The following is a 14,871-nucleotide window of genomic DNA, read 5'->3' as shown; positions in this document are numbered from 1 at the left end:
AGTTATTTATATTAAGAGAAACTAAATCTTTACTAGTGTCCTAAAAACAATTTAGAGAAAATGACATTTTTCTAGTTTATAAGACATTTAAATGACACTATTCTCTCTTTTATTTATAAAATAAATACTTCCTTTTATAGAAAATTAAAATAATATATATTTTAGTTTATTTAGCCAAAATATTCTTCATTAATAGTTATTATAATTATATTAGTGATTCAAATAATAATAATAATAATAATAATAATAATAATAATAATAATAATAATAATAATAATAATAATAATAATAATAATAATAGTATAAAAAATATATATTTATTACTTTTATAATAAATTTTATTTATGCTTAATCTTTTTATCACTTAATTTAAAATATTATAAGTTGTTATAAAAGTATTTAATTTAAATTTCTTTATATATTTTATGATGAATGATAAAATATTAAAAATAACAAATGATTGTATCAATAATAAATATATTATTATTATCATTATTTGAACAGACTAAATAATTATTATTAATTTATATAAAATTATAATAATTATTAAAAGATTTTTTGATTAAATAAACTAAAATGTATATTATTTTAGTCTTTAAAATAAATCACATTTTATAAATAGAAGATAAAGAAATATAATTTTAATATTTACAAGAGAGAGAAGTGTGGTTTTCTTAAATATTTGTTAACAAATATTTAATTAATTAATAGCATTGCCTTTGTGTTATTGAATGTGTGTAGTAGACAAATACTGAAGTAACAATTGTTTCTCCATCCACATGCATGCTTCTTTGTTATTAAATATACAATATATTAAAATATAAGAATTAATATTATTTCTGTCAAATATATATATAAGAATATTATTGAATAGATGATAATTATCTTCTGATGAGATTATAGTAAATTATTAAATTAGTCATTAAAAAATTATTCGTTTTTCAAATTCGTTTTCAAAATTTTTTTTAATTAAATTTATTTTTAAAAAAATTTAAATTAATTATATTAGTCTTTCTATTATTTTTTTATTGATGGTGTCAAAATTTATTAATATGACACGTTAAGTGATACTCCAACATACACCTAAAGAATTTTAATTAATTATTAATATAATAAATTTATGAAATTAGATTACATAAAAATCTAATTGAGGAGAGAACTTGAGGCATTAGAATTCTTTAATTTAGGATTAATTTGATCTAATTTTATAAATTAATTATATTAATAGTCAATTATAACTACTAGATATGTGTTGTGATATTACTTAATATATTACATCAACAAATTCTGATGTTATTAGTAATAGAAGTGACTGATGGACTAACATGAATAATTTAAAATATTTAAAAGATAAATTTAATTAAAAAAATTTTCGAAAACTAAGTTAAAAAACGAGTAATTTTTTAGAGATTAATTTCACTATTTACTCTAATATATATGGTACATTGTAGGGAATATTAGTGTTAACCTTGGGTATGTAACTACTGACATACAATTATGAATAATCAAAGTGCATTAATTCAGATCATCCAGAGAGCGAAGAAACTAGCTTTGCTTTTTTGTAAGACACTGATGATGGTGGTCACAGCTCTACCCAACTTTATCTAAAGTCAGCTTTTAACTTTTGTGTGGACGCTGAAATTCTGATTCCTAATTCAGCCTAAAATCTTGTTTAGCAGTAATTAAAAGTGAAAAAAATCAAGGGCGTTAAAACATATATTATAGTTTCAATTTAGTTAGAATATATATATAGCTTCATTGTTTCGAGGGAGAAAATCAAAATTAATTATAGGAAGCTCGTGTGACTCAAAAGCAGCTTATATAGCAACAAATGTAATTTGAGAGAGTATCTAAAAAAGTAAAAATTAAAATGCAAACCTAATACGTTATAGCCAATTGCAAGCACAAGGTATAGTCTTTGCAACTTGTGAAAAAAAAAAATGGTCCCACGTAAAGTTGGACCACTAGATTGGACCACTTTTGGGTAAATGATTAACCAACCGCTAATGGACCAATTGAATAGACTAGAGCCCTATAGTTGTAGCTTTCTACGTGTCCTATAGTGATAATCTATTAATCTGTAATACTTCATTACTTCAGAGTTCAGACCAGCTTGGACTTGACACAAATTGTAAATTTATTAGTAATTTAAATTCGTCTAATAGTAAATTTATTTATCTGTTTAAATAAATGTTAGTAATTTAATATAAAAATTTATATAATTGTATATGTAAATAGATATGTGAGTTTATAATGTAATGTTTATAATTAAACACAGGCTAATTTATTTGAAAAAAAAAAATCAGCCCTTTAATGAATGAAATCTAGGAACTTAGACAAAAGTTTCTAAAAACTTAGAACAATGATAAAATATTACGTACGATATATAGATAGAGGTGGTAACGGGACGGATATGGACGAATTTTTCTTCTATCTGATTCCGTCTTATTGTACAATAATTCGTATAGAATCCACCTACTTCTACCTGCGAGTAGTAAAACGTTGAATCCTAATCCATCTTTGTGGGTACCCACCCTATAATTATTAAAATCCAATATATAAAATTAAATTTCAAAATTTATATAACCATCATCACATACATAACATAAATTAAAGTAAAAATTTAAATATAATACAATATTATTAATCATTTACTAATTATTTTACATATATTATATATATGCCGGGACGGATAGAAATGGGTATTACCTAAATCCGATCCGCCCCACCCTCCTAAAAACCCACCCCGCTCAAAACTTGCCCCGGTGCAGGACTGGTAATTACCCGTCTCGAACGGACAGGGACAGGGTGGGTACCCGCGAGTTCGGGTGGTATTGTCATTCCTATATATAGATATATATATTTTTTAAATTTATTTATTATAACCTCACTTTTCACTAAAGAAATTTCTCTTGCATAAATTTTTTGTGCCAAAAACAAAAATCCGTACAGAAGGTTACAAGTTGCAAGTAGTTGCATGATCTGATGGTATGGTAATAGACTAATGGTACATATATATTAGTATCCACGCTTACAAACAATGAAACAAACGTTAACTTGTTTATACAACAAGTGAACAAACCACCAGCACATGCAAAAGTGGGGAATGGATTTCTTACACAACGCCTCATGACATGGGAAACGATACTTGCTCACAGGTCATGAAAAAAGACTGTTTTGTCCCTTGTTAAATAATATTCATGATGATTAATGAGATCTTTTTTATATAATAATATATAATATTCAGGTCTTAACTATCAAAAAAACTTAGATCATAAAAGATCTTATACCATTATCTTATCTTATGATGTATATTATTCATAAGATTTCAAGACCCTGTTAATTACTTTATCATTTCATAGACTTACAAAAATATCAAACTTAAACATTCAATTTGTTTTCACACAATTAATAGAAACTCAGGACAGAAAATTCTAAAATAATAATAATCCCACATCAAAGGTTGTGTAAGAAATCCGTTCCCTACAAAGATTACAAAATTAACATGATTCTTAGATTGGTCCTAAAATTTGGATTTATTTATTTGGCTGCTGACAATAACGTCAACGTCGGTCTAGCTAGTGCAATGTGGCCATGCCATGCACGACAAGTTCGTTATAACTTATTAGGTTCTAAGGATAATTATATGAAATTATAAATGTATATATGGTCCCAGAATTTATTAGTATACTATACAATAATATTAGTATTGGATGATGAGACAAATTGGTGAGCAATAAATGTTGATCAGCTGCTGCCGGGTTAGTGAGAGCATAAGCGCATGCTCGTTGCTCTGTCGTCTCCATCGCCTGGGCAGAAGCTTTCAAAGATCTTCAACAACTTTATGTCTCCTTCTTTAATTTCATACTCAGTTATTACATGCACGATCATGCTTATATCTTTGTCCTAAGGAATTCGCGACAATGCATTTGATGAGATATATTGTCATTGATGAATGAGGTTGTGGAAATAATTTAATTATTGTAGACATGTTTTGGCTTAGAATTTACATTTTTTACAATTAGTGGGGAGATAAGTGAAATATATAAAATGGAGATAAGGATTAATTTGGTTATTAAATTTTAATACAATAATTAATTTTATTGTCGACAACTAAGTTTTTACCGTTTAAAAGTTTATAATTGAGTTTAGGCACCGACGACAAGAATAAGAAACACAGATACACGTTAAAATGTTTCTTATAATTAATTATATATATTATTTAAAAATTAATTTAATCAAGATATGAACCACGAATAAGGTCAGACACATTATGTAATCGTATTTGGGTATGTTGAAGTATGTAAGAAAAAAGTTTTTTTTTTTCCTTTCTTTTACTAAGATATAATTGGAATTTGGACACACCGTTAAAAAGGTGTCATTTTCGAAATGTTTTCAATAAGTAGCAATTTAACAAAATATTTGTACCACATAGATTCTTATACTAGATAAAAAAAAAATAAATTAGATCCTTGCAAACTACTTTTATTCAAAAAGATTATAAAATATTTTTAGAATATTTATTTTTATATTTTATGTAGGATGAATTTTGAAATATTTTAGAAGAGAAAGTTTCAGGTTTACTATCTTTTTCCTGAAAACTAATTATCAGTAAGAATCATTATAAAAATTTTATTTAGTATTAGAACATAATTACAAATTTTAAAATAATAAGGATAAAATTTTAGTGAAAGTGAGACAAATAACAAGATTATATTTTTAAATGAAAAGATAGATTCCTATGGTACGTCTATCTAAAATTACTTAATACACACCTCGATATTTATGTCTACTTACATTATTATCATTATTATAATATAATATAGACTGAAAAACCTTTCAATTAATATTTAATGGATTTAGCTAACTTATGTCTTGAGAACACATATTAAAGTTACTAATAATAAAAGTTTTAAATATTTTATTTAATAAATAAATAATAAATAAATTAAAATTTAAAAATTTTGTATTTTTTTCTATACAAACTTTTTTAATTAGTAATCTTAAAATTTGTTTATAGAGTATATATATTAAGTAAAATTACAACACCTAAAATTTAGTATTCACAGACGCTACACTATAATTTAAAGATATAGTAAAGAATTAAGCAATTAAAATGTAAATCACATCAAAATTAACAATTATAAAATAGATGACAGCATAACAATGTAACATGCACACAATGGACTTGTATACAGGTTGCTGTATGCATATCAAACTCCCGACACTTATTTAAACGGACTAATGAACTAATTATTAGACCAACCCAACTTCGTTAGCCTATTGGGTATATTGTTAGATTAATTCCATTAAGTATTTGGTGAGGCGGGATAGACAACCATTGGCCGCACTGCCAATCATTCACCATTTTCGAATATGATATGATGGGAGTACCAAAAATAAAAATTAAAAAATGGAAGACAGATTAGTCTATAAGCTAGAAATTTAAACATAGTTTCATTTTCCTATTCAAAAATTCAAATGGCAAGAAGAGTAGAAGAATATATATATATATCTCCAGAATAAGTAGTATATGAAAACCAATATGCTTTCATAACCTTGGGCGACTATAACATCTAACATACTATGAACACAACAAAGTGTGTGATGCTACAAGAAAAGTTACCAGTTACTACTGCTTTTTCTTGAGGACGAAGTTCTCCTCAGGTTGCTTTTCCCAAAAATAATTTGCAGCCTCTATCCATCGTGGATGAACCAAAAACTTCTTCTCTTTCACTGCCCACCGGGCCTTCTCAGTTCCAGCATCAGTAGCAACCACATGTGTCACAGAGGGGTCAAGTTCCATTAAACAAGTAGCTCCCAACTGCTCAGCCATCTGTCGGAGTGGTGGTAAGGCTCCATGGAAGATACGGCTGAAAACAACCACGCACCCGCTCAAGACTTCCCTTCGAACTGATTTCAAAACCTGGGAAAAATGAATTGATTGTAAAAACCAAACTAATTGATTAAAGCTTAACATTAGAATTACAAAATACAAATTAACTATAAATTTGCAATGAAAAAGGACTCAAGGAGTTAAAAGCCTAAAGTAGTCCCTGAAATTGGCCCTACACCGAAAAGATCCCCAAAATTCTAATTGCACCATAAAAATCCCCAAGATTGAAAAAATTGCATCATGTTGGTTCGTTGGTTCCCACTCCCTTTCCATCGAGTTATTCACCACACCGTGAGTGACCGGGCACATACCCTTCCATGCTAGACTAGACAAAATGACGTTGCTTTAGTTTTGACATTAAATGCCTGATTGAACGAAGTCATTTAACCTTAATGAACCACAAAACGTATTATGCCCCACACAAAAATGTATAACCATTAAGGTTAAACGATGTCATTTCATCAAGCATTTAGCGTAAGAACTAAAGTAAAGCCATTTCATCTAAATCCAGCGTGAAGGGAATGTGCCACAAGTCACTCACGGCATGAGGTGTAACTCGACGGAAAGGGTTTGAGGGACTAGCATGATGCAATTTTTTTAATCTCGAGGACATTTATGGTGCAATTGGAATCTTGGGGACCTTTTTGGTGCAAGGGGCCAATCTCAGGGATCACTTTAGGGCTAAACTCTTCAAGGATATATGACCAACATAACTACCTGCCTTACATCTCGTTCAGCAATATCTTCTTTAAGTTCCTGCAAAAGATTCACCACCACACAATTTTAGCTTTATATTAGAGATATCAAACCTCTTCTTTTCAGGTTGACCAAATGAGAAATGGCATACATCAAAGAATTTAGAATGGACTTGCTTAAGAACTTTAAGGATTTTAGTGAGCGCTCCTTCAGCTTCGTCTTCGTCACTCTTCAATTCAGCTAAAGATTTGCAATTGAAACCAAATTGCCGGCAACTTGAACCAAAAAAGTGGTATCTTTCCATCAGAATCAAATTATCTTTATGCTTCACCCATGCCTACATCATTAGCACCGACATTAAGATGGAAAGATCTTAGCGCACATATTTTTGCCGATAATCCTGCAAACCACTATCATATATAGATCAACCATGCTTAGTAAAAAGTTACATATAAGCTGTCCTTGAAGCCTTTTGGAAGGGACCATTCAGTAAAACCTCACAAAATCAAGCATCCAAACTAGTACTCATAGGCTGATAGAAAAAAATATTTGACCAGAATGAAATCAGAAATCTGTTAACACAGTTTGATATGCAGTCAATAAAATATAAATATCCAAACATCAATGAATTAAATGGAAAAACAGTCCTGCATTTCCTAAAATGCAAAATTAAGTAGATAACAGTAACAGTAACTGCAAATGAGTCAAGAGTCATATTTCACTGGACCCGAATATATAACTTATTTGAATTAGAAATTTCTGACTGAAGTTGTAAGCCCTATCATATCACTTTTAATGGATGAATCCAATGCTGTATGGGTTTCAGTGCCACTAAGTAATTGGAACGCAAATAAGTTTTAGTGCCATCATGATTCATAATAAATTAAAGAAGAGTACTAGAGGACCATCAGAATTTATTGTTTTTGACCATCAATTAGCCATCAATGTTTAAAAGTATAGGCTAAAATATGTTGTTCGATTACTAAACTAAAGAAATTGGGTTGATGGCTAAAAGTGCTAGTCAAAAACAATAAATTCTGATAGTCCTCTAGCGTTTCTCTAAATTAAATGTAAGACCATCTTGAACAGATTTGTTGGCAGGTACACAAAATAATTGCTCTATTCAGATACACAGACTAAAACACAACTATTGTCAAAGAAGCACTTGAATTAAAGTAATTCAGCATTACTTGACAAGTGTCAATGCACTCACGTGTTCTGTATCATCAAGAATTACAACAGCACTTTCTTGCCCCAACACAATATCAAGACCCTTCTGATGCTTTTGAGTGCCATCATCTCGAGAAATCACCTTTGCATTGAAGTATTCTCCTAGAGGATCAAGCAGCTTAGCCATCTCTAATGCATAGGGTCGATCACCCATGGTGTATATGTACATCTCAAACATTTCACTTGCTTCTTTTAGAAATGTGCGGACAAAAGGCCTCAACTTGGTCATCATATGCATTTTGTCCAATTTGAAAAGGCTACCCTTGGAAACATCTAGTTGATTTATTACATATAAGTTCAGAAATGCAACAAAAATGAAGAGCCATTAAAACCCAAGAGGCCAAGAACATAACATCAAATAAAGTAATCAACTAATAGTTGTTAGAAAATACACACATCATAAAATGAAGAATGCAAGCAAGCTAGAAGACCCAAATTTAACAAAATACAAGAAATCAAGTTAGCAACATGCCACACTATTCAACAATTTAAGAAATGCCAGTTTTAGGGCATGACTTTTATTTTATAGATGATATGCTATTCCAAAGATGATTATATATGCACCATGGTCCTTGCAATTGCAAAATAACAAGACATCTTTGTGTTTATCAACATAGTGACACACTAAACATGAAAAAATCATTCATATGTCCAAAACTTACCAAACAAAATCCAAAAAGTATATCATGCCAGCATAACAATATTTGACAAACAGATATTCTGGTCAGAACACAGCAGAACTAAAGCATGCATCTAGCATTCACATTGCATCGGGTCTTTTGATCTAAAATACATATCAACAGCAAAGCACATTGAATGACATTATACCTCCAAGAGAATCTGCCTGGGAAATTAAATGCAACTCTTCAGAGTTCAAATGAGCAAGGTGAGTGGAATTGAGTAACGTATGATCTAGGTCAAGAATCAGGTAAAGTTTTTTACGAATTAGCAAATTCTTCACATCTGTATTTCGCAATCTAGAGATCTCCTCATCATGAAGTCTCAGTCCCTGCAAATACATAATTTCCATCACTATGTTTTTGTGAACCAACTCAACCACATGGCTGATAAAAACCATGTAACGGAATATAAGATTTCGGATTTCCTAAGACTATGAAATGTATGTGCAGTTTAAAATCCACCAACTTAATAAATGTAAATACCTATAAATCATAAAGAAGGAATTAACATGGAACTTCAACAATCTAACTTGGACTTGATTCATTGTTAGTGAACTTATTGAATACACAAGCATATTATATTTTATTTATATTAGGGACAATTATTTCAAAATTCAAATACATAGATAAATAACCAAAATAAGTGGAGCTACAAACTCAACACCACTCTTTGGCCATGATCAATAATAACCACCACTAAACTAGGACATAACTATCTCATTGGCTATATCTTATTTTAAGTTGATCTAATAGTTATGTGTAAACTGTTGTATGCAGAGGCAGCAACTGCAGGTAAAAAAGAACAATTATTCAAAGCCAAATTTGTAATTCCGCAAATTATTGTGCATCATTCCTTCTGAGATGTGCATACCTTGTGTATGTAGCCAAATGTCACACCAGATTCACCATCCAACTTTTGCCCACAACGTATACACATATCTCCAAATGAACCAGGATGTGTACACACATATTCTTCTGCAATAACAAAAAAGCGAAAGCTAGAACACTTCCAATACAACCTGATAATGATGTACAATAACTGAAAATAATAGTTGCAAAAAAGTATACTTCACAGAATCCCAGCCATTTGAAAGAATATAAGTGAAATTTAGTTTCTACCCGATGGCCTACGAGAAGGGGTAGCACTGAGTTGTTGAGGAATCAGTTGTATCTAACATTTTTTTTCTGTAAGAATGGATGGAGGTGGTAAATAAGCCATTAACTTTTTTTCTGTTTAAGGGGAAAACAGCCAGCAATTCAAGATAAATAACATTGGATAAACCGCTGCAATAATTCAAGAGGGCTGTAGAAACGGATAAACCTAAAAAACATTATCACGCCCTTTGCCCCTTTGCTAAAAGTTTGTTTCCTTGATCTAGAAGTAAAGCTCCGTATGAATAAATTACCAAAAAACACCAAGTGGCCAGTTGCACTTTCAATGGAAAGGATTCTATTACTGAGCATTGAGAAAAGATAGTGACTACACATTCAAAATTACCTAAATTCTGTTTCACAATCCCTTCTGAAGTAGACTCCTCAGTTTCCTCAGCACTTTCAAACTTGCACCTTTTTATTCTGCTTTAAAATTCATTGATTAAATAGTAGCACGATAAAACTTAGCCAAAATTATTTATAAAAAAAAAAAAAACTAGATCCAAATAAATATATAATGTCTCTTGGAATAAGTCTACACACAACAATGCAGATACCAAGAGCAAACTGCAGCTAAGGTACATTGTAATGTGAGTAGTTATGAAGATTAAGTATAACCAGTTTAACCTGGCCTGAAGCCTGGAGGTGTGGTTCCCTACTTTCCTTAAGTACTTAACACATACCATCTGATATACGTAAAAGCAAAACCCTAATGTAACTCAACCCATAGATCCAAGTCGTATCCTACTAGAGTGTGACAGCTAAAGATATTTACTTGAACATCAGAGTACTTAGCCCTCTAATGAATCATGACCTGATATATAAATATGTCTTACAGTACATACACCTAATCCACAGCAATTAATTTGTGAAATTAACATATAAATTGTAACAGCTATAACAAAGATCACCTGCCACTTTCCAGCTCATCTTGATTTTCAACTTCTTTATCGGATGACGCATCTGGCGAACTTGCAGCTAATGCATCATCAAGATACGCAATGAAGTCATCACTACTGGATGAATGTATCGGAGAGTCTGCTGCAACACTCATCTGCATCCAATAAACCAAATTAGAAAGTAAAATCCATAAACAAAGAGATTCCACAAAACAGAACCAAATGGCAAAACATAACAGGACATCACATAGCAGCCAGATTCAAAGCCTAGTGTAAACACAGATACTCATCAAAGGCAACAAAGACCTACCATAAGATATAACAGTTCAACAATTCACGTATCTCTGCCTATCAATTTAAGCTTTTAGGATAAGTAATTTCATGACATCTATTGCAAATCATTCACCCAAGTGAAGTAGGGCAAAAAATAACAAAAGCAGTGTCTCCAATAAAAGTTTAAAATAAATACAAACCAACCAACCAAGCAACCACCTTTTTATAATGCCAATCTGAAGATAATTATGCCCAAAAATACAACATAACAGTGATACGATAGCACGAAGTACATGAAATATGAATGAATGAATCCCAGCTGTTTGAGAAATTATATATGTAAAAAGAAAAAGAAAAGAGCACATGGTTAACAATCATATGCAAGGCACTTATTACACTGTGTTCAATGAAGATGGATTATTGAACCTAAATGGCAAGCAAAACAGAAGCAAACTAAGGCCTTTCTCCTTCCATTTGTCTTCAAATAAATTCAAATGACAAACAAAACAGAAGTAAAGTAAGGCTCCAGAATGTTAATTAGTTCATCCTTTCATAAATAACAAGGTTTAATCATACACAAGCAAATTAATGCTCTAAAGATTAAAGAGCCCCCGCTGATTAAAGAGCCCTCGCTGAATTTAATCAAGTTTAGTCACACGCGGTATTTTCATCCCATAAAGAGGCAAAACCAGAACTAACCTAATAAAATAGAAATTTAAAAAATTGAACTATACGCATCAAGTCATCAATATTCAATAATCATAATCAATATAGAGATAGGAACAGAAAACTAGAAGAGAAAAGATCGGTGGCGAGAACTGACCGGAGGAGAGAGAGAGTACAGAGGCAGTGACCGAGGTGGGTGAGCAGAGAGCACAACAGCGGCGGAGGGAGGGAGATAAGACCAGAGGAGAGGAGATCGGCGACGAGCTCACAGGTTGCAGCCTCGCCGGAGAGGCATTACATAGCAACAGCGACGGTGGAGGGAGAACACATGGCAGTAACCGCAGTGAAGAGACGGGGGTTGTGCTGGAGAAAGAAGTGGTTGGCGGTTCCGGTTTTTAACAGAGCGACAGACTGGGGGCTGTGGCCTGTGGGAGAGAAGATTAGGGAAATTTGGAGCAGTGGATATCGGCTGGTAATGGTAAGTGAATACAAATTGGAAAATGGGGGTGGGGTGTCTTAGTGGTAGCAGTATTTTGGGGTTTTCCCACTAATTTACTAATTTGAGATCAAACAACTAAAATTTAAACAAATAAGATTTTAGATGATAAATTGTAATAATTTAAAAGAAATTGTGTTTTTTTAATAAATTATTTCAAAAAAAAGACAATTATTATATATACATATACATACGTAATAAAATACGGTTTTAGAATGTATCAAGTTATACAGTAATATTATATATATAAATCTTTTTGGTAATCAATCCAACTAAATGCTAATGAACTATAGCTCAAATGACATAATTTTTCTATTCTCATCTAGAAGTTTCGGATTCAAATCTCACTTCCAATTTTTTTTTTAAAAAATCAAGTCTAATTAAATTGACCCAATTCATTGTTTGTATTAGCTTTCATTGTTTATGTGCTATGATTAATGATTCTATATTTGTATGTTGAAGTTCATTATTTATGTGCTATGATTCTTTATTGCCTGTGTGTTGTGATTCATTATTTATTGCTAATATCTATTGTTTGTGTGATGTTATCTGTTATTAAATTACTGTGAATAATTATTTTTTTAATCATATTTGAATATTTGTAGAATGAGAAAAATACTTATTAAGAAAGGTGACTCTACAAAGAAACATGAGAAAGAGAAAGAAACAAAAAAAATTATAAATATATGTATGTGATCTAACATGATTACTTGAATCTTCGTAGAGAACTCATGACATCAGATGTTTTTTGTGATACGTTATGAAGATTTTCAAAGCAATGTGCGAAGATAAAAGAGATATTGTCGATAAAATGGGGCTTGGAACATTAAGCAATATCCCATCATTGAACCTGAGGCACACATCAAATAGAGCTTGTTCGACACTATGATCTTGATAGTGACTACTTAAAGACTTCATATGTTGCAATCCCATACATTAGTAAAGATTGGGCAAGCCTAGGTCTAAAATCAATAGGTATTTTTTGGTGTTGTTTTCCAAAATTTCTATGCTTTATCTTTAAATTAGTATACGGTGTTTCAAAATTTGTGTGTTTCACAATAACTCATATTTTTATGATTTTGTGTAAAAGTTTTTTAAACTATTTATTTTATAGGTGAAGCTTTACCTTCAAAAATTAAATAATCTGAAATCAACAAAGAGATGAAGGATATAATAAACTATTTTAGAACAAGTTCCTAACGGATTTAAGGGATATGGTTCTTCAAACTGTTGTTGATACTAAAGAGAATTGCCCAACAGCAACTCCAAAACTATCTCCAGTTGACTTCCTTGTAATTCTGGATGTCGAAAACATAATTGAGAAGAATTGGGCTAGCCATGTTCATAAATTTCTCATGCAAGGAATCAAAACCTCCAGGAAAAAGAACAAAAAATTAGTTGATGGTTGCATATATGCTCTGATCATCATATACTTTCATAGCAAAATGTGGAGGTTGAGCCAAGACCTACTGCCCCTCAAAGATCATGGGTGTTGTAATGAGATAAAAAAAATTAATAAAGAAGATTGAGAATGAATCAAAGAAAGATAGGGTTTGTGTGTTGTCCAATTTTATTTAGTTTTCTATGACTTGAATATACTATTGATTTTTTTAAAACTAAATGTCTTAAATAACTATTTGTTTCACGGTCTCATAAAACAAGAAAAAATAAGGACGAAAAGAGCTCATGTGGAGGTCAAAAAGACTGAAAAAAAAAACAATAAAAATTTCTCGTTCCACTTCTAATTCTGAAAAAATAGGATCTAAACTAGAATCAGATTTTGAATAAGCTTCATATTGTTTTCTAATAAATTTTTTTCTATTGTAAAATTTTCTTTTTTTTTATTCAAGATTTTTGAATATATTGTTCGAAGTGAACAACGAAAAAAAAGGAGAGGACAAAGCAAACAATAAAAGTTCAACAACAACAAAAAAAAGTAAGTTTATATACTATAAAACTTTAATTATATGATGTTATCTATTGTTTTTGTGCAATGATTTATTTTTTTTCTATGCTGCTTTAATTATTTTGTTACTGTTATAGAACAAAAGCAACAAAGTTTAAAGAGGCTCAAACAAAAAAATCAACTAAAAAAGAACACAACTGTAGGTGAAAAACAAAAAAGCACGAATGTTTTAAATAAATAAGTTTGTTTTGTTTTAAACTCATAAAAATTTGATTGTTATTTTCTTAAAAAAATTGTGCTGCCCTTCCTAACGTTTTGCGCGGCCTTAGATCGCCACAGATTAATCCATTAAGTGATTATGAACTCTTCAACCCACACAAATAAGCACACATGGCAGAGAACATGATCTTACTAGTATTCCAATTATGTAAGTTTAATATAGTGACCTACTGTTATTCCTTTTATAAAATTTGCTTTATTATTATCAGGTATCTTTAGTTCTTATGTCAAGTTTGTTTTATGTTTTATTAGAAAAGTTTTTGTTAGAAAAAGAAAGACACCAGAAAAAGAGCATGGAAAAATAATATCATGGTGCTACTAAAATCACATACTTTAGTTCAATCTTAAGCCCTAATTGGCTATGTCTACCCGAGGTTCCCTTTCATTTAGCAGTCACAAAGAATAACAAAAAAATCATTCACACACTTAAACAATCATAACCACAAACAATAAATAGATGATACATATGCAATGTTAACTCTTATTCGAATTCCATTAAGAGGACGCACCTCAGAAATTCTAGTTTGGTGCAAGCATACTGAAGGTTTGTAAATGGCCTAGAGAATGAGAGTTTAAATCTATGATCTCCTTTTTTAACTTCTTTTACTTTTAACTTCTGACTGAAATAGAAACTTAGTTGCTATTAAGTCTGTCAAATTAAAATTTAGGAGACAATTTGAATTTGTCTATTCACGATA

At 30.6% G+C, this 14,871-nt stretch overlaps 1 protein-coding gene across 2 annotated transcripts; it reads right to left on the bottom strand.

Moving 5' to 3' along the window:
- Nucleotides 1-5,433: 5,433 nt before the first annotated feature.
- LOC112783183 (RNA polymerase II C-terminal domain phosphatase-like 4) lies at nucleotides 5,434-12,046 on the bottom strand. Of its 2 annotated transcripts, none has more exons than XM_025826024.3 (9): nucleotides 11,650-12,046; nucleotides 10,566-10,708; nucleotides 10,001-10,077; nucleotides 9,374-9,477; nucleotides 8,651-8,831; nucleotides 7,806-8,095; nucleotides 6,744-6,929; nucleotides 6,614-6,652; nucleotides 5,434-5,926 (listed from the first exon to the last, which is right to left on the bottom strand). In XM_025826024.3, exons 2-9 carry the CDS (start codon nucleotides 10,706-10,708, stop codon nucleotides 5,633-5,635), a joined length of 1,314 nt encoding a protein of 437 aa, XP_025681809.1. In that variant the 5' UTR covers nucleotides 11,650-12,046; the 3' UTR covers nucleotides 5,434-5,632. The 2 variants fall into 2 exon arrangements, with proteins under 2 accessions (XP_025681809.1, XP_029148980.1); XM_029293147.2 differs by having other exon boundaries at nucleotides 6,618-6,652; nucleotides 11,650-11,991.
- Between the last annotated feature and the right edge of the window lie 2,825 nt (nucleotides 12,047-14,871).

This window comes from Arachis hypogaea, chromosome 1 (assembly GCF_003086295.3).
Source record: "Arachis hypogaea cultivar Tifrunner chromosome 1, arahy.Tifrunner.gnm2.J5K5, whole genome shotgun sequence".
NCBI lineage: Eukaryota > Viridiplantae > Streptophyta > Magnoliopsida > Fabales > Fabaceae > Arachis > Arachis hypogaea.
This window is presented reverse-complemented; position numbering and strand designations above follow the sequence as displayed.